The following is a 21,693-nucleotide window of genomic DNA, read 5'->3' as shown; positions in this document are numbered from 1 at the left end:
TATCGTCAGATTTTGAGCCAAAACTTTCTTGCTTCAGTCAGACACTTGAAGACGAATGGTGGCTGGATCCTCAAACATGACAATGATCCGGGCCAAGCTGACCAAGGAGTGGCTGCGTAAAATGCATATCAAGGTTCTGGAGTGGCCTAGCCAGTTTTCAGACCTCAATCCAAGAAAATTTTTGGATGGTGCTGAAACTTTGTGTTTTTAAATGACAGCCCCGAAACCTGACAGATGTAGAAAATATTTGTGTTGAGGAATTGGCGAAAATTCCTGTTTTAGTATGTGAAAACCTGGTGAAGAAATTCAGAGAGCGTTTGACCTGTGTAATTGCAAACAAAGACTGATTTTCTCAGGAGTACAAATACTTATGAACCCAAGTAAATTACAAATAAATTATTTATAAAACTCATACAATGAGAGTTATAGATTTGTTTTTAGATTATGTTTCTATAAGTGGACATGCATGCGTCTTTGATTGAAATTTCAGACCGCTACCTATTTTCTAAGTGGGTGAACTTGCAAAATCACAAGGGGTACAAATACTTCTGCTCCTCACTGTATATACTGTATACCCGAGGTCCTCAATTAGCGGACCGCGGTCCACGACCGAACCACAGCACACCTCTCTGCGGACCCAGAGCAAACAAACCTTTTTTAACTTATATATTATTTGTATAATTAGCCGATCTATCACTATGCGCTACTATTCTATTGCTAAATTCAGTTTCATTTTTAGTCAAATATCTTCCATGTTCCCACTTCTGTTGTTATCTCTATGACAACAATGCACTGATTGGCTGAGAGAGTGTGCGTGGATGCACTGATTGGCTGAGAGAGCCTGCATGCTGCTAGCTAGAGTGGACGGACCGCAGCAGTTTGAAACACAAGTCGCACCCAGCACTTTGCAGTCTGTTTGTTTACATGCCACCAGTGGTCGACCGAATCTAACAAAATGGCATGCTTAAAGTTGACCATGAGAAGAAATGTGGACAACAAAAATCACTGTTTCAATGAGGAATGGAATGACAAATATGATTCTATTTTACTAACTGTGAGTACCAAACCTATGTGCTTAATATGCTATATAAGACCGTTGCTCTGATAAAAAGTGAAAATGTGAAACGTCATTATGTTAAAGAGCACAGCTCTTTTGAAGATACCCTAACCCTAAATAAGAATTGAGAAAGCAATAAATTAACAGGTTGAAGCAGTCATATCAAGAGTCAAGCAAGGTTATTTAAATCTATGACACAAAAACAAATTGCAAGGGAAATCTCACTCAGATTGTCGTGGGTGTTGGCCAAACATAAGAAGCCGTTCTCTGTTCGAGATGTAATAAAAGAGTGTATGACTGTAGAGATGGGAGCAATGTTCGAAGGAAAAGAAAAGGAAGAAATGACAACAAAACTCTAACAAATCTCACTCTCAAATTAATCAACCACATGGTGTACTGAAGTACTGGCTGATGATGTGAGTAAACAGCTATGTGACCCCCAAATCCCATTTCTTTCATTGAGCAGTGTTTTACAATTAAAGTTACTGTCAATCATGGTCATGTTTGCACCTTAATGACAGAGCTTGTCATTTATGTTCTGTACATGTGAACATGTACTGTACTACTTTCACGTTTTCTTTTTTGTCCAGATGTGTTTTACAGTTACAAAATGTACTGTCAATAGTAATTGTTTGCACCTTAATGACAGATCTTGTCAATTATTTAGTTTACATGTGTAAACATTGTACTTGCATGTTATTTTTTTTTGTGTGTATTTTTATTTTAATTCAAGAATATGTTTTGTTAATTTATTTTTATTTAATCAGAAAGTGCATTTTATTTTTGTTTTGTCAAAAGAAAACCACCTTTACCACCTTCGATCTGCATTGTACTTGACCAAAATTAATAAATGGACTCATGCTTGTATGAAAAAAATAATTGTGGACCTTCAAGATTTGTATTTGAGGACCCCTGCTGTATACTGTGAACATATTTGTATACAGTAAATTTACACACATACATATAGCTTACATATCCAAATGTAAATTGATGTATGCATAGATAAACATATTTGCATGTCGATATCTCCTTTTTATGTACTATAAAACAACATATCTGCGATTTGCTCTTATGTTTTTTTTTTGCCAGCTAATATAATCAATGAGCTACTGAAAAAACATTTGAGAATTTCTGTCGTCATCTAGTGGTAAAAATGAGATAACGCAGGTGACTTTGTTTTTATGGGCCGTTTTGTTAGTAGGTGCGTGAATTCATAAACCTCGTTTTTTTTATGACATTGAGTTTTCCTTGATATAACAATGAATGGTATCATATTTGTATATAATATTATAACATGAGGTGAAATTTCAGAGCTTAACACCACCTCACATAATAATTGTGGGAAAATAGTTATGTAACATTGTTGAGAACGTGAAATAAATATCAGAGTGAATCACAGTGAAATAATAAAATAGAAATAAAATATCAAAACAAGCGTCCTCACACAGCCTCGGGGTGGGGGTAGGGGGGCGGAGATTACTCCCCCCACCCCCACCTCCAACGAGGCTAACATGACAGCAAAGAAGATGGATGCCCCTCCAACAAGTTATTGCTGACGCTTGAGAGCTATTTTCTAGTTTTGAAGCGGTGCTTCATCATCTTTTCTTTTAAAAACATGTTAATCTGGCTTTGTATCTCAGTTTTAATTTTGCACGAGAGTGAAGCGTTGGACGAGCTCGCCCCCACCGGAACCGGGACCAGACCCTCTCCTCTGCATTTCGATGATGAGGGCAACTTCTCAACGGACAGAGAGCCTCCTCTTCGACTACTGCAAGTCCCCGAACTCTTGCCCGGTTGGTATGGAGCACAGGAAAGAAATGCATTCAGGATTCTTGCATTTAGGTTACCCGGTGTGACGCATTTATGCAAGAGGACCAAAATATGTGTTTGTTGCATAAGTTTAGCCCTCATGCCTCTAACACTGGTTAATTTAAATCTATTTTAAGTCATTTAGTAGTTTAAGATTGCAAAAACAGTTGATTAAAAAATGCTCTAATTTAAAAATACACCTTACATTACTGTATATTCAATAATGATGTTTTTTTTTTTTTTTTTAAATAAATTTGTATCCCACTAGAATAAAAAAATGAAATTAAAAAGAAATACATTTAAAAAAAACAAGATGCCAATTTGAGAGCATAGAAAAATAATTTTAAAACATTCAAAAAGGGATATTTATGTTTTTTGTCTTATTAATATTTTCATCGACATAATTATTTTACTATAGCCGCAGCTATAGTATTTATATAGCTAGCTATTATAGCTATTTTTGTAGTCGATTAATCAATGAAGTAGTTAGTACGACTAATCGAGTAATCAGATAGGGAACATTCATTCATTCATTTTCCATGCAGATAGGGAACATAAAAAACTAAAATACCTGAGCTGAGCCTCAAACGGTAAAAATAAATAAATAAGGAATTAAGTACAACAAAAGAACAATTGGCTAACGTACCAAATGTCCACGAGTAAAGATGTCCCTCTCGATCGGGTCCGATCACGTCATTTTCAAAGTATCGGAATCGGCAAAAAAATATCGGACATGCCTTTTTTAAAAATATACACTGTATATATTTTTATTTAAATAGTTTTCTAATTGTATTTAACGTTACAGACAAAATGCCGTACACTCATCCAGAGTAGTTTTGGCTTAAAGTAGGGCTATCAAATTTATTGCGTTAACGGTGGTAATTGATTTTTTTAAATTAATCACGTTAAATAATTAACGCATGCGCTGCACGACCCACTGACGCATTGTCGCGTTCAATCTATAAAGACGCCGTTTTACCTATAGATAGCGCTAAAATGCAGCGTATAATGAGTAGAGAGAATTTTGACAGCCTTTGGAGCCATTTTTTATGTGAATAAAGCCTTACAATACCTCTATCAGCAATTACAAATAACGTGGGAGGCAATGTGGGGAAGAAAGGTGGTAGTTGATCATTTTCTTAACACCCTATGTTCTTTCCCAACGCAGAGAAGATATATTGATTGGTGTCCCTACGCATGGTCATGGTTGCACGTCCCATCATGCATTTGGGCAGAAGTTAAATGGCTGCAGTATCATTTACTGAGAGCTCAACAAATACACTAGATGGCAATATTTAGTCACAATATACAAAGTCACATTTAGTCTTTCTATCCGTGGATCCCTCTCACAGAGAGAATGTTAATAATGCAAATGCCATCTTGAGGATTTGTCATAATAAACAAATACAGTACTTATGTATTGTATGTTGAATGTATACAGTATATTCGTACGAGTTTTATTCATTTTTTTCTTAATGCATTGTCAAAATGTATATGATCGGGAAAAATTATCGGGAATGATTGGAATTGAATCGGGAGCAAGAAAAAAAAGCAATCGAATCGGGAAATGTCGGGATCGGCAGATACTCAGACTAAAACAATCGGAATCGGATAGGGAGCAAAAAAACATGATCGGAACAACCCTGTCCACGAGCTTAAATGCTATAAAATGCTAACATTTTTTTTTTTTTTTTTACAATGCTCTCAACCAATGGTTCAAACACATATTCCCACAAAAAACGGCTAAATATACCTATAAACTAAATTACGAATGCATTAAAAAAACATTAGCTCAAACAAAAACTTAGCTTATGTTGGTCTTAACACGGAGCAGCTAGATTCAGCCATGTGAAATGAATTATGTCATATTCACTGTTGCCACTTGATGGCAGTGTATCCACCAAATCAATAAAACTAGATGCAAACACTTTTAAAACAAACCATTACAATGCCATTTTAATTAAACAAATACTCAAAGCAACAAAATTGAATTCGAATCTTTTTTTTCTAATCAAACGTTTCGAGTTAATTGAATAATCATGGCAGCACTAATAATTTGTCATCAAAATAATGTTACAATTGTTTACATTAATTCAACAATAATTTCACGATAATATTGGTTTAGATTTATTTACGCATACTTTATTCATTATTATTCATTTATGTGGTTTTTAAAGGAAAAATTATGATATATTTAAATATATTTTAAACACCAATAAGTCATTTTCGATTTAATATAGTGTCATTAAATTGATTTTCCTTGGTTAATTCCGATTTATTTTTACTTGTTAGTTAAAATTGATTCAATATTCATGTATGTAATGTTTTAGCTGAATAAATAAAGCATTCAGTGCTTTATTTTTATTACAATATTTGTAAAATAAACATTTTTGGGTGATTATTACTATGACAAACACACATGCTTCTCATGTGACTGAGGAGTCACATTATCAACAGAGTCATGACTAATTCATGCTGTGTGGTAGGAGGGCCATCGTCATCACAAGATCCCGGCTGTCCCACACTGCATTGTCCTGCGCTTTTGCACTGGGAAGTGGACCAAATTGGATGTAATGAAATCCACCCCCTTGAATTGATTCTTGCTGGCAGTACCTCTCTGGTTTGTAGCCTAGAATCTTTATGGGAGTTGGACACAAGTTCTAAACTGCAACAAGTCCTTTGGATAAATACTTACATACTGTGGGGCAAAACAGTATTTAGTCAACCACTAATTGTGCACTTGAAAATATTAGAGAGGCCTGTAATTGTCAACATGGGTAAACCTCAAACATGAGAGACCGAATGTGGAAAACAAAAAACATAAAACACATTGTTTGATTTTTAAATAATTTATTTGCAAATCATGGGGGAAAACAAGTATTTGGTCAATACCAAAAGTTCATTTCAATACTTTGTTATGTACCCTTTGTTGGCAATAACGAAGGGCAAACGTTTTCTGTAACTCTTCACAAGCTTTTCACACACTGTTGCTGGTATTTTGGCCCATTCCTCCATGCAGACCTCCTCTAGAGCAGTGATGTTTTGGGGCTGTCGTTGGGCAAAACGGACACTTCAACTCCCTCCACAGATTTTCTATGGGGTTGAGATCTGGAGACTGGCTAGACCACTCCAGGACCTTGAAATGCTTCTTACGAAGCCACTCCTTTGTTGCCCTGGCTGCGTGTTTGGGATCATTGTCATGCTGAAAGACCCAGCCACATCTCATCTTCAATGCTCTTGCTGATGGAAGGAGATTTTCACTCAAAATCTCTCGATACATGGCCCCATTCATTCTTACACAGATCAGTCGTCCTGGTGTCTTTGCAGAAAAACAGCCCCAAAGCATGATGTTTCCACCCCCATGCTTCACAGTGGGTATGGTGTTCTTCGGATGCAATTCAGTATTCTTTCTCCTCCAAACACGAGAACCTGTGTTTCTACCAAAAAGTTCTATTTTGGTTTCATCTAACCATAACACATTCTCCCAGTCCTCTTCTGGATCATCCAAATGCTCTCTAGCAAACCGCAGACGGGCCTGGGCGTGTACTTTCCTCAGCAGGGGGACACGTCTGGCAGTGCAGGTTTTGAATCCCTGGCGGCGCATTGCGTTACTGATAGTAGCCTTTGTTACTGTGGTCCCAGCTCTCTGTAGGTCATTCACAAGGTCCCTCCATGTGGTTCTGGGATTTTTGCTCACCGTTCATGTTATCATTTTGACGCCACGGGGTGAGATCTTTCATGGAGCCCCAGATCGAGGGAGATTATCAGTAGTCTTGTATGTCTTCCATTTTCTAATAATCACTCCCACAGTTGATTTCTTTACACAAAGCGTTTTACCTATTGCACATTCAGTCTTCCCAGCCTGGTGCAGGTCTACAATTTTGTCTCTGGTGTCCTTCGACAGCTCTTTGGTCTTGGCCATAGTGGAGTTTGGAGTGCGACAGGTGTCTATTATACCGATAATGAGTTAAAACAGGTGCCATTAATATAGGTAAAGAGTGGAGCCTCGTTAGACCTCGTTAGAAGAAGTTAGACCTCTTTGACAGCCAGAAATCTTGCTTGTTTGTAGGTGACCAAATACTTATTTTCCACCAGGATTTGGAAATAAATTCTTTAAAAATCAAACAATGTAATCTGTTTTTTTTCCCCACGTTCTGTCTCTCATGGTTGAGGTTTACCCATGTTGACAATTACAGGCCTCTCTAATGCCTGTTTTGGACGTCTCGCCACGTAGAAGTAAATGCAGTAACCCAGTAGTATTCGTCGAGTGACTATGACAAGTTACGTCCACGTACACTCCAAAACATGTACTAAATATTATAGATTTTTAAATCAATGGCAATATTTCATGTGTTTCTAATAACATATTTTAGTTAAAGAGAACAATTGTGGCTTATTAGAGCCTACACGTCCGAGGTTCCCTTTAAAGGCCAGAGCAGCATTACATATTCTCTCTTACCAAGATAAGAAAACAAATCCGTGTTTCCAAACAAGCAAGTTGGAGCGCACTCTATAGCTTAAGACACATCCTAAACTCCAGTGAGGAGGGAGAGGCGGAGCACATCTCATGTGAGTGACACGACCCAAACACTGCCACGATGCAAGCTGACGTACAATATGAAAATGTGACACATTGTGAACATATGACAGAAACAATGTCGCATTTTTTGTCTCGTTGTTGTCTCGTCAGATGAAAACTGGCATTCGCCTTGTTATGTTCTTGTCCACCAAGCTGAAGGAAGTGTGTGCTTGATCAAATTATAATAGGATATTTTCTTCATAATTAATAACAGACACTCACCTCAGAAATATTCACCTTAAAGTTTACATCCTAAAGCTGATTTTATAAGAAGACCCATTATAAGTAAAGACAAAACAGATTTAATAAAACAAAACTGGCCATTTTGACAAGTTTTCTTCATAATAGAAATATCAGCTATCTATCCTTCACCTACCTATCAGCAACATTAGGGTGGTGGTGTTAATTTTTCATACAGTGAAATAGTGAATTATAAAGATTTGTGTCAGATGTTGGTGTAGCTGAATAAAGGGTGAATGCTTAGAACCTTTGAAAGGCAAACTCCATCCTTTTTTTGTCTAATTTTGGTGGACAACAGCCACACACATTTGCTTTCAACGGAACCATTGATAGAAAGACATCGAATTCTTAAAAGATAAATGTTAGTACGAGTTATATTCATTCTATATTAAAACCCCTCTTAACGTTTTCGTTTTAATAAAATTTGTAAAATTATTTTAACTGGTAGGTCGCCATGTTGTCACAAGTGTACACTGCCGGACCTCCACAGTGTCACTCTTTAACTACAAACATGTCGTCGGTTCTGCCCTTCCAATTTAAACCCGAGCGGAAAATTAATGAGAAAGACAGCAAAAGCAAAATGAAGAGGAAAGACAGGATGAGACGAGAAGCGTTCATGTGGGAAATTCACTATTTACAGCACATTCCTGCTCTAGTGACGGAGCAGGAGAGTGTTTGATGTCAAAAACTGTTTGCCGATCTTAATGGTAAACTATTGTGTGATCCAAGTTTTTACAATATTATTATCGAGATCGTTAGCATCCGGAGCTGTCGTATGCTTTACATACGTATGATCAGGGTATACAGTGACACAGCAGTTTGATTATTTTTTGCAGATAGCCCGTACATCACAGCACACAAAAATGTTGATGCAGTTTGCCTCTCCTGAGACGTCTAATGTCATCTAATGACGTCATACCTTATTTTTGTCTCGTAAAAGCGCTGTTCAGATCAATGAGCATCCTATTCTCAAATTTATCAGATGTTTCTCCCGAAGCTTGCTTCCTGGTGAATAAGCGACACGGAAAATGAATAAATGTGTTAAACTTTGATTGCTGGCTATTCGTGTCATTTCCTGCCCAACAGATTATAATGACGCCCCATTTTGCAAATTGAGATCTAAGAAGATCTGGAAGTGGTGTGAGGCAGAGAGAAAGGCGAGTGGACACAGGCGTTCAGATACATAGCTCGGACCGCGCCGTTTATCGGCATAAGCTTCGGCAACTCCTCCTTCACAACATACAATTGAACAGAAGTATCATACAGTGAAAATACAACAAAAACAATATTTATATCTCTCAAAAAATAATGTTCACAAAAAGTGCTTCAATCTGTATTAATGAGGCCCGACTCCCACACAGTTAAACAGCAATGCAAAGAGAACTGGAATTCACAAATTCACAATCAAAATAAATCTGCTAGATACGCTTAAAACTTATTCAGACTGATGTCAAACTCTAAACATTCTAGCAACTCGTTTAGCTCAACAAATACAGTGGATGGCAATATTTAGTCACAATATACTGTACAAACTATGACGCTGGGAGCAAATATCAGGTGTCTTGGTTTCTCAACATACAATTGAACATAAGGCACAATGGACCTACAGTAATTTTCGGACTGTAAGTCGATACTTTTTTCCTTCATTTTGAATCCTGCGCCTTATAGTCCAGTGCGGCTTATTTGTTGATTTATTTGGGTTACTAGTTAGCGCTTCATTTGACAGCGGCGTGATAAGACTGTCAAAAGACGTCAAAATTATGATATGACATAATCATGGGCATTACTGAATGCTTATGACAGATGTCAAATTATGTCACTTACTCCATTTATGTCCTGCTTGGATCTTTTACATCCATTCAAAAGTGGGATAATTTGCCAGGTAACACTAAATGACATCTGTTATAAGCATTCATTAAGTCTCATAACAGTGTCATGTAATAATTATGATTGTCAAATGACAGTCTTATGGCGCCACTGTCAATTAACGTATTGCCAAATACTAGAGTTGCTCCGATCATGTTTTTTTTGCTCCCGATCCGATCCCGATCGTTTTATTTAGAGTATCTGCCGATCCTGATATTTCCCGATCCGATTGCTTTTTTTTGCTCCCGATTCAATTCCAATCATTCCCGATACTTTTTCCCGATAATATACATTTTGGCAATGCATTAAGAAAAAAAATTAATAAAACTCAGACGAATATATACATTCAACATACAGTACATAAATAATGTATTTGTTTATTATGACAATAAATCCTCAAGATGGCATTTACATTATTAACATTCTTTCTGTGAGAGGGATCCACTGATAAAAGGACTTGTGACTTTGTATATTGTGACTAAATATTGCCATCTAGTGTATTTGTTGAGCTTGCAGTAAATGATACTGTGGCCATGCCCAAATGCATGATGGGAAGTGGAACCATGACTGTGCGTAGTGCTACCAATTGATACATCTTCTCTGCGTTGGGAAATAACATAAGGTGTTAAGATAAAGATCAATTGCTACCTTGCTTCCCCACATTGCTTCCCATGATATTTCTAATCATAGGGAGAGGGATTGTAAGGCTTTAGCCAATAAAAAAATGCTCTAAAGGCTGCCAAAATTCACTCTACTCATTTTACGCTGCCTTTTATCTCTCTATACAGGTAAAACGGCGCCATTACAGATTGAGCGCGACAATGCGTGAGTGGGTCGTGCAGCGCATGCATTAATTGCGTTAAATATTTTAACGTGATACATTTTTAAAAAATTAATTACCACCGTTATTGGGATAAATCTGATAACCCTACCTTAAGCCTAAACTAAAGACTCTGGATGAGTGTAACATATTATGTCTGTAACGTTAAATACAATTAGAAAACGATTTAATTAAAATATATATGTATATTAAAAAAGGCATGGCCGATATTTTTTTGCCGATTCCGATACTTTGAAAATGACGTGATCGGGACATCTCTACTATATACCATGACTAGCAATTAATGAAACAATTGGAACAGCAACTGAAGACATAATTAGCACAGAACATGAATTTTGATTATTTACATCTGTCACTCTGCCATGCATGCTAGGAGGCATGTTGGAGAACAACAGTTAACAGCAGGTGGCAGCAGAGGTATGTATGGACAAGTGCCGTTTTCGTGCCAAATTTGGTGGGTGGTGGCTTATAGTCAGGTGCGCCTTATAGTGCGAAAATTACGGTATACTGAAGAATAAAAGGAAAACTACGGCGTCAGTAAAGGGACAAAACGTACTCATCGGCTTCATCTAATTTAAAACTTGCCATTGACAACTTGTGGCGTTTTTAAATCACTACCTTACATAGTTAAAGAGTGACACTGTGGAAGTACGGCAGCGATGCCATGTGATGTCACCGCCCTGCGGCGTCAACAACAATGGCGAGCTACTAGTTAATTTTCTGGTTAAAATTTTACAAATTTTATTCAAACAAAAGCATTAAAAGGGGTTTTAATATAAAATTATTATAACTCATACTAGCATTTATCTTTCAAGAACTACGTCGTTCTATCCGTGGGTCCCTTTAAAATCTACTAGCTTGGTGCTAATACACAATGAGAACTGTAGAAAGGAATATGATCAAACTGGGATCTCCTGATTTTTCAGGTGAAGCTACCGACGCTCAGCTCTCTCAGTGTTGCAAAAATTGTTGAGTTGTTCAAAGAACATTTTCTTCACCCCTTTTCTAACAATATGGAGCGACTACACCTACACTAGAGACAGATTTGGCCTTGGCCTGCGTTGTGTTCTTTCTGCGGAATGTATGACCTAATTCCAACAGGCACACACATACACACACTTAGATAAACAAGACTGCCCATGTTTGTATCTGCAAGAGTGGGTGAGGGTTGTGTGTATGTGTTTTTTTTTTTTTTCCTAAGCGATAAGTCGCTGTTGGACCATCTGTTAGATCTGTCTGGTGGTCTCACACGAGCAACTAATCATGATTGCTTTCTTTTAATGGGCTGCTTTGGTTTTGAGTGGGATTATGATATAATTTATTGTACGTTTATGTTGAAAGTATTTTTATTGTACCCATAAATGCCAAAATGTGTGTTGAATCTATAACGCACACATCAGAAGGATCTATTTGTCATCCACATCAATGGCCTCAGATGTCCCATTTCAATCCTCATCATAAACCTCTTTAGCGCATGGTCCAGTTGGCCAAATGGGGGAGATTATTCTAATCTGGCACGAGACACCTCCACTTCATTTTTAGTGACCCCCAACCCCCTTTAGCTCCCACGCCGAGATGCAATTTTTTGGGGTTGGATGTCAATTTGTCAAGGCTGAAAACATTCACCTGTTGTTTAAAAAAAAAGTGAGTATGATAAAGGGACATAATTTGTGTTCATGTGGTTATTTCCCCGTAGCTCTTGGTGGATTGTTATGTAAACAGAGTTAACTCGCTGCGTATCTGTTCCTGTAAAGCCTTGGCTGCTCTTCAGGGAACAGCATTAGGTAATTCACAGTAGTGTATTCAGACGCTTTGATGACAGTATTATGAACATTTTGAATGAGAATGAATGAATGGATTTCAGTATTAGATGGTATTTGAGACAACCCATGATGGTTTCCAAATCTCACATGGGTTATTTTTATCTGAATGCAGTTTTCTCTCCTACACACCTCCCACACGAATGCACAAATTAGGCTGATATGACATCTAAATTGTTGTATCGCTGCCATCAGCTGGCAGTAATGCGGCGGCAAAAGTTTTTGCTAGCTTGAAAACCAAATACTGTATTTGCTCGAATATAAAACGACCCTGATTATAAGACAACCCCCTCTTTTTCAAGACTCGGGTTTGAAAAAAGACTTTTTGAACACCAAATTAATTTTTATACAGAAAATAATTATAGTACATCTGAAACAAATGATTATAACAATATATTTGAGAGAAAAAGCATGTTATTTTGCCTCATTCAAATCTTAATGTCTGAACATTTAAATATGTAAACTACAGTGCAATCACATTCGTAAATATATGGCTTCTGGTTTTTGAAATGAAAATAAACCAATCTATTGTGATAAAACAACAAAATTGCAATAACTGCATTAACCATCAAAGTGAAGTCTAACTGTAACTGCAGTCTGGAAACAAATCTGAATAAGGAAAAACAGCAATAAAATAATGCAAACTGGTTAAACTTGACAGTAGCTGAGATTGGTCATGACAGAACATCGCTTCAATGATATCTGATGCCATCTAGAATGCCATCATGAATGGGTATAACGTCTAGACCGCGAATACAAGACGACTCCCACTTTTTCAGTCTCATTTCAATGCAAAAAACACCGTCTTCTATTTGGGCCAATACGGTAGAAGTAGTGGCAGTCAGTGCTTGATTTGTAATCATCGCAACTATCAACATGGCAAACTGAAAGATAGCAAAATTAAACTGGAAACATAATGGAATTAGAGAAAAAAAAGTATTAAATAGCATTATTATGTGAATTAGAATCATGTTTTGAGATGATTCGACTATATACAAAAATTTAGCAAAGCGCAGATGACGAGAAATTAGTCTTTTAATCTGCCGATTAGCCAAACCTACCATTATAGGGCTCTAACGTCCCCAACAGGTGGATGACGTCAGCGGAAGAATGGGCTCATCGGTTTTACTATTCAGCCCATTGAGGGGAAAGTATTCAGAACGAGGAAAACGCGACGAAGAGAGCCGCAAAATGTCATTGTTTCAGTCTCTCTACTCCAATATTTTTACAGAATATTCTTTTTATCCAAGTATTTTTTCCCAATAGCTAAATAAATGGCATGGTCATGGCAAATAAGTCTTGTGCTAAATGGAATATGAAATAATAAAAAATTATTCAGAACGACATGCCAAAATTACTCCACAATGGTCAAAACTGTTGACTTCACCTTTACTGTCGCACGATATTTTATGCCACTTAAATCAGGCTTATGTCATTTCCCTTCCCCGGCTTCGGAGAATGTAAACAAACCAAGAGGCGTGAAAGCTAGCCGACATGCTAACCCGAACCGAGTGATGTTTCAAAGTCTTCGAAGCGGAAAATCACACATAACTAGCCCGGATCATTTCACATGACGACTGGGTTGTCGATTGTCTTCGCTGATCGGCAACCCTCCCGGCGGCGAACAAGTTAGAGCTCATCGTTCCCCTGCTGACGGCAGAGGGCTCGTTTGTGGGGAAGAAGCTGGACAATGACCGCCGGACAAACCGGTCGACGTCAGAGGAGCGTGTAGCTGCCAAGTGGTTAACACGAATATGGCAAAATAATACTTTACTACACGGCGAAGTCGTAAACAACGAGAGACGCATACGAGGGCGGCTACAGTTGTTATGCAGCTAACATTACAATATGTGTATGAGGAGCGCTTTTTACATGCCCATCCATGATCAAACATAAGAAGTCCTTTATTTAAAGAAAGTTTGTAGTGTTTACTTTCTAATCGCTGTATTCGCGGCTATTTTTAACACAAAGTTGCAATTTCTGATCGGTTGGAAAATTTGACAGAACACCGGGCACACGAAGAGGGCAATAAGCCGAGTATAGTGCTCTCCCGGCGGGGGGATGTGCGACAAGCCTCCGGTCGTCGGCCAAGGGGACAAGGAGCGTGTCAGCATCAAAATGCAATCCACCTACATACAAAACACGATGTTTGCTCACTTCCTCGTAAGTCCCATGGTCCCACAGTAGTAGGGCTTGTTTTTGCTAATATCCACCGGTGAATGGGAACCTTTTGAAACCCCAAAAACGCCTCTCCCTCGTACAGCAAGATTTTTCTGCAGACGTGGCTGGCGTGATGCGAAAAATAAATGAATTAATCCGCAAAATCAGCTCAATTCTTAGTCCTTCTCATACAACAGTACGGCTGTATAGTGAAGAGGACTCCTTCTCCCGTACACGTCACAGCGCACTCTTCCTCAATGGAAGACTGAAGCCTGAATAAATATATGGATTGCTTCTTCATACATCCAAGTGGTCCATTTCATTCAGGAGCATAAAATACCGTGTGTATTATGAAATAAACATGCTTTTTCGTGTCACAGCCACTTTAAATTGTCACTGGATCTTAGAATTGAGGAAGAGAGAGTCCTTCGTCCATCTTTGGAAATGCCTGGTCTATTTTGTTGCCGATGCTGACAAAAATAATGTAATGTCCGGGTTATAAAATCCCGCCCCCCTCCTCCCGGCACAGAGAGCGCCGAGTCACCAACACGGGACAAGTCTGACAGTGTCAAACCTGGTTAATTCCCGGTATGTCTCCCCATGTTTGAAAGCCATGACACAGGTAAATCTATAATTTAGCGGGATATAAATCTGAAAGCAGCTATGGAGTAGTGCTGCAACGATTAATCGATTTAACTCGAGTATTCGATTAGAATAAAATATTCGAATTAAATTTTGTTGCTTCGAGTATTCGCTTTATTAAAGTGGCGTTGTGATGGTTTATTTTGAAAGTGTTGGCATTCAGTTTTATTGATTAGGGTGGATACGTTGCCCTCTGGTCTGGCTCTTTTTACATGGCTGAACAAATGAGCCAACTGCTCCCTGTTAAGACATTTTTTGTTTGCGCTAATGTTTTTATTGCATTTAGTTTATAGGTATATTGAACCGTTTTTTGTGGGAATATGTGTCTGAAAAATTTGTTCAGAGAAATTAAAAAAAACTTTTGCATTTTATAGCATTTAAGCTAGCGAACTTTTTCTATGTAAGTTAGCCAATTGTTTTGTTTCTTGTACATAGATCCTCATTTAAAAAAAAAAAAAAAAACGTTTGAGGCTCAGCTCATGTATTTGAATTTTTCATGTTCCTTATCCGATTAGTCGATTATTCGAACTAACTAGTCTATCGATTAATCGACTACTAAAATATTCGATAGCTGCAGCCCTACTATGGAGTGTTATTTTCAGTTTTTTTTTTTTTTTTTTTTAGCAATTAGACTATTTTATTCATTGTGAATTCAAAACCTTTCTTCCAAATGGCAGTCCCATGGCTTTGAACCAACAATAGTGTGCTAATTGGATTTGTGGTTAAGAAGGCACAATATCATTAGTCTCTGAATGGAGTGATAAGGGACAAAGTGACACAGCTACTGGTTTCCCATTTCATTGAAGAGGGTGGTTTTGTCTGCTTTCTTTGGAACTAAACACATTTATTCATGTCTGTGGGGTTGTTAAACCAAAAAATGTTAGAATCCTATCCAAAGTGATGTATTTTTACAAAGCAGCGACTATCAAATCATTACGTGCCAGCCATTTAAAAAAAAAAATCACTAGCCATTATAGGATTTTGACCAGACATTTCAACGCCCACATACCTCTGTTACTGACAACAACACATACTATGCCAGATCTATTAGTACAGTATACTTTACATAATCAGGTCAGGTTTAAAATGCCTCAATCTCTCCGATTTACTGCCTTTTTGGAATAGCTTTCCCCCCCTATTCATATAATGACATCACACACAGGCCATTTACCGTAATTTTTGGATTATAAGACGCTACTTTTCCCCCTCATTTTGAATCCTGCCGTTTATAGTCCATTGCGACTTATTTGTTGATTTATTTGGGTTAATAGGTAACACTTTCTTTGACATTATGAATTATGTCACTAACTCCATTTATGTTCAGCACAGATCTTTACATCCATTCAAAAGTGAGATAATTTGCTGCATGACACAATAGGACATCTGTCATAAGCATTCATTAATGGTCCTGGCAGTGACATGTCATAATTATGATGGTCTTATGACAGTCTTATGGCGGCACTATCAAATAAAGTGTTACCAAATACCATAACTAGCAATTAATGAAACAACTGGAATAGTAACTGAAGAAATAATTCGCACAGAACATGAATTTTGATTGTTATTTACATTTGTAGCGCCACAATGCATGTTTGGAAGCATGTTGGAGGACAACAGTGTTGACAGCAGGTGGCAGCAGAGGTTAACTTTCTCCCCCAAGGGAGCAGTAATGGGCAAATGAAGCTTCTTGAAGCAATGAATTCATGGTGGTTCATTTTATCTTATGACAATCTTATGATGCCGCTGTCAAATATAGTGTTACCGGTCAATATTTTTTTGATGTAAATATCCTATGATATAGTCAGAACACCTGCGGCTTATAGTCCAGTGCGGCTTATCTATGCACAAATGTCGTTTTCGTGTCAAATTTGGTGGGTCGTGGCCTATAGTCAGGTGCGCCTTATAGTCTGAAAAATACGGTAATTAAAATTTTATGCTTTTTTTTTACCCTCGACTTGTGATTTTCAAACACTTCTGCATTAATCCCTTAGAAGGAAGATAAAAAAAAATCTTTTCATGGAAGGTCTGGGTCCTAACAGATGCATAAATACAATTTTGATACAAATGCAATTGAATGACTTCATAATGTTATTGGGTGCCATTAAACGCAATGGATATGCAATCCATTTTACGTTTAAAATTGATTGGGCGTCTATCACTGTCAATGCCACAAACACAGGCATTAAAATCTCTCACCTTTTGGCGAAATTTGCTGTTTTGAAGTCAAAAAGGACGACCTATGTGAATTGTGTAGATCCGAGGAGAAACATTTTTAAGGTGGGGGGGGACCGGCACAAAGCCTAAAAAGCGCACCAGAGTGGCCAAAACATTGACTTATTTCAACGAAACAAAGGAGGGTACACTGTTGTGTCCTGTCTCTTCAAAGCCAAGCTTGGCTGCACGTCAGCCTAGAATGAACACCTAAAACGCTGTCACCCAGTTGTAATTTTCAGACAGATCGTACGTAACTAACTACATGTTTTAGTGAAGTTGCTAAGCCTGTCGTGATATGCAATGAGTCCATTTACCGCAAGGTAAATAAAAATGAGAGTGGTAATTTTCATGGCTGCGATTTATCGCCGTGCACGCGTGTGCATACATTAGTACGTGCGTGCTGATGGCATATGAGACAACAGTTCCTTTCAAGGATGTTTATTGGTCATCAACACGCCGTTGAATTAAAGTTCAGTCATACAAAATAAGGAAGCACATCTATATTAAACATTGTAAATGTTAGCATTGGTACATTGAGGCTAATTGGGAAAAAAGACAACCTACTTTAGCCTGCTTAAAACATTGGCAGTCATCTCCAATACGCAAACTTGCGGTTAAAAGGTGACGCTTCAAAAAAGAAAAATCGCTGTTAACAGCATTTGCAAACGAAAAAAAAAAAAAAAAGATTACTGACACCACACGCAATGAAAAAAGAGCTTTTTTTGCGGAGTGTAAAGCTTCCGGTTAGCGGTTTAGCGAACGTGCTTCCGGTGAACGTTTCAAAATAAAAGCACGTCATGTTCGTTATATAAATAACGATTTCTGGAATTAATCCCATATACTTCAGAATTCCGATTCTACACAAAGAATAGCTTTAAAATGACACTCTTTATGAAAAATCTGATTGGCAATGAATAAATACTATATTACTATTATACATGTACAGTGGGGAGAACAAGTATTTGATACACAGTCAATGGGAAAACCCATTGGCAGTGTATCAAATACTTGTTCTCCCCACTGTATATAGTAGTATACCATAATATTAATGCTAGATATTTTGTTAAAGATTTTTTTAAAATCATATTGGAAAGGCCAAATCAGTGTTCTTAATATGTTTACATTCCATCTTTTGCACTAGTTAATGTTATCAGCAGTCGACCTCATTGTTTTGTTTTGATTTATTGTTGTTATTTACGTGTTTATTTTAGAGCTGAAACGAATACTCGAGGAACTCGAGTAACTCGAGTTTAAAAACTGATCCGAGTAATTTTATTCACCTCGAGTAATCATTTATTTTGACAGCTCTAAGCATCACGTTTTGCTCGGACTACTTTTAATGCGGGACAATGCGCTGATGTCACGTGCGTAGAGGAAGAAGCAAAAAAAACAAAACAAAAAAAAACTTACTGCAACCGACAGCCGCTACAAACGACGCTGACGTTGCTAAATACTAGCCCGCACGATGCTACGTTGGTAGCAGGTAGCGTCTGATGAGTCTCATAGAGATCACATGTATGTTGAACTAGATGCGAAATGACAGACTCGGTCGCGTCTGGGCAGCGTTAGTAAACAGCCGCCATCTTAAAGCAGTACAGCGCTAAGTGCTAATAAAGAGTGCTAAGCGCTAAAAAATAAGATTAAGGTTACTGTCACTAGCTCAAGTAATGTTAGCCCTGCGGTGGGCTAGGTTTCTATTAATTATGACCACTTTCGATGCGTGGCTAATGTGTCTTACATACAGGTTTTAACATAACATAGCGTTGTGGAGTGATGAGGGTGTAAAATAAAAACTCAATAATGCTAACTATCAATTTTAGCTCAGTCGTCATTGCTGGATAAAACACCAAGTAGCACTGGTCCTTAATGTGCTACAATACAGCCTGTGTCATACATTTATTTTGAACACTGCAAAAACTCAAAATCCTATCAGGACTTACAGAAGACTAACTTAAAACTTAACTAGAACTTAAAAATGGCTTGACACAAATAGAAATTCAATTGAAACACGTGGGAAAAAATCCAAACTTTTAAGTGATGTGTGTTATCAAGCGTAACGGTATTTTTTTAATAAGATTTAAAGGTTTTTTGAGTGGAAGCAGTGAATTATTTTTTTATTCTAGTTACATCTGAGATGCAATTGTTGGCTGTTGTCAACAATATACATAAAAAATAAAGACATTGATTGACTGAAAAGGGTTCAAGATTAGATGAAATGTCTTGTTTTCTCATGTATATTTATAATTGCTCTTCACCTCAAAATATATTTGTTTTGTCCGATTACTCGATTAATCGATAGAATTTTCAGTCGATTACTCGATTACTAAAATATTCGATAGCTGCAGCCCTAGTTTATTTGTGCTTTAATAAAAAATGTAAGCGTTCCTAAATGTTTTTGTGAATGAATAAGCGTCATCAAAAAATTAATTGCTAAATTAATTTAAAAAAAAAGGGGGGGGGGGATTATTAGACTAAGCCGACTCATCGTAAAAATAGTCGGCTGACTAATCGGGAGAAAATTAGTCGTTTGGGACAGCCCTAGTTATACAATGTACCGGAACATATTTCCTCCACACCCTTCTCACCTTTTTAACCCCTGACCCATTTTCATGCCTAAAACAGCATTAACTTTGATGGGTGTAGTCTCTCCTCAAAACACTAAAACATATTAAGTAATTCCTGCAGTCCCTTCCATATTAAGCTACTGTTATCTGAGCAATGATATTTTCCCCCCAGGTTTAAACTTCAACCTGAAGGTGCAGGTCACCGACATGTTGACTCGCCAGCACCTGAACAAGACAACGGTGGATCTTTATGTCAACTACACCAGAACAAAGACGGTTCTTACAGGGGAAGACGGTGCTGTTTTGCTCCAAGTACCCTTTGAAAACGGACCACCTGTCACAGTAGTGGCATGCAGGGATGGCTACATTTGCACCGTGGTTCCATACAAAACGATCCGGACACCAAGTAAGATGTTTATTGTACAGTAGCCGAAAAGGACGGGTACATTATTTCAAGCATGTTTCTGTGTTTCAGTATTTTCCTCAGTGACCATACCTCTACTTGGTCAGACTCAAGGAAACATCTGGCTTTTTGAAGACACTTTCCTGATCACTGACAAAACATCTGGTACTGAAGCATTGCCAGCATTATCAGAAATATTCATTTAAAAATCCACACTTGGATTAAAGTACTGTATTTGTTTATTGCTTTGCAGTTGGTTCATTAAAGCCCATTGTCCAGTTCCCTAAGAGTCTGTTGAACCTGACAGAGGGCAGTGACATCACATCTTTTAAAGCTTACTTAACCCTCCCCAAGCCACCTATAGAAGGGAGAGACTTTCCGAAGACATTGGGAATCATTAGTAGCGCAACAGGTTGGTATATTTTACTGTGAATCGGTGTTCCATTTCATAAAAAAAAAAAGGATTTTCAGTTTTTACAATCATTTCACTGAAAATTACGATCTGACGATAGTGACAAAAATGCATCATTATTGTGGTTTTGTCTTCCCAAGGACTCATTAGCATGGAGTTGCATCCAGTGGCGGCCATTAGTGTGCGACTCTTCTCCGGAGACAGAGAGTTGCATATAAGCGGACAAGTAAAGATCAGCCTAACACTTCCTGACAACTGTGGACTACAGTCTTCGAATGCAGTTCCAGCGTGGTTATATAACCAGACCACTGGTGGGTAGACCTAACATGTAATGTTCAAGAATTTAATGGACTTCATGTCTCTTCTTATTCAACCCAGTCTCCTGAGACGTTAAATTTCATTGCAAAAGGTAGTACTGACCAGAAAACAATGTTGTTTTTGGCAGCCATTTTGATTTTCGTCTTAGTCTTTTGGACAAGAATACTTACTAGTCTTAGTCATATTTTAGTCATTTCAAAATGTGTTCGTCTTCGTCTAGTTTTAGTCAACGAAAACTTCAACAAATTTCGTGTAGTTTTAGTCGACAATTCTCAAAATGTTTTCGTCTATAAACTCCAAAAGTTTTAGCCCATGAATAAATAAATAAAGAAAAGGTTTCCAACAATTTGGAATGAACGTGACAGACAAGCTCATAACTGTAGAGTCTACAATGAAGATAATACATGAAGATAATACAAACTCAGCAGGAAAACAGCACATCATTTGCAATTAATTAAACTCACCTGGACGCCACGAACTGCATGTAAAATGTTTTCCAAGAGTTTAAGACACCGAGTCACTACGTTAAATGCTAATGCTAACATGAACGCTATGCTAACGCGAACGCTATTGTAACGCTACAAGTTAGTTTGTTGCATAGACTGATAGAATGATATTGACGGGTGTTACGTGCCAACGGCACCATAACGGAGAAAAAAACTTGGCCGGGCGTGGTACAAATGATGGCGCTGAGCGGGGGTTGTAGCAAACAAAAAAAAACAATTTTATTTCCTAACAAAAATCCAAATGTGCAAAAGCAAGTAGTTA

At 37.7% G+C, this 21,693-nt stretch overlaps 1 protein-coding gene across 1 annotated transcript in view; it reads left to right on the top strand.

The window, feature by feature from the left end:
- Positions 1-2,553: 2,553 nt before the first annotated feature.
- Positions 2,554-21,693, top strand: part of LOC130927323 (protein FAM171B-like) — a 33,530-nt gene continuing 14,390 nt past the window's right edge. The window contains exons 1-5 of the mRNA XM_057853082.1: positions 2,554-2,850; positions 19,965-20,198; positions 20,268-20,360; positions 20,449-20,607; positions 20,748-20,918. Of these exons, the coding sequence (XP_057709065.1) occupies positions 2,673-2,850; positions 19,965-20,198; positions 20,268-20,360; positions 20,449-20,607; positions 20,748-20,918 (835 nt within the window). The 5' untranslated portion in view covers positions 2,554-2,672. The remainder of the gene's footprint in view (positions 2,851-19,964; positions 20,199-20,267; positions 20,361-20,448; positions 20,608-20,747; positions 20,919-21,693) is intronic.

This window comes from Corythoichthys intestinalis, chromosome 12 (assembly GCF_030265065.1).
Source record: "Corythoichthys intestinalis isolate RoL2023-P3 chromosome 12, ASM3026506v1, whole genome shotgun sequence".
Classification (NCBI taxonomy): domain Eukaryota; kingdom Metazoa; phylum Chordata; class Actinopteri; order Syngnathiformes; family Syngnathidae; genus Corythoichthys; species Corythoichthys intestinalis.
This window is presented reverse-complemented; position numbering and strand designations above follow the sequence as displayed.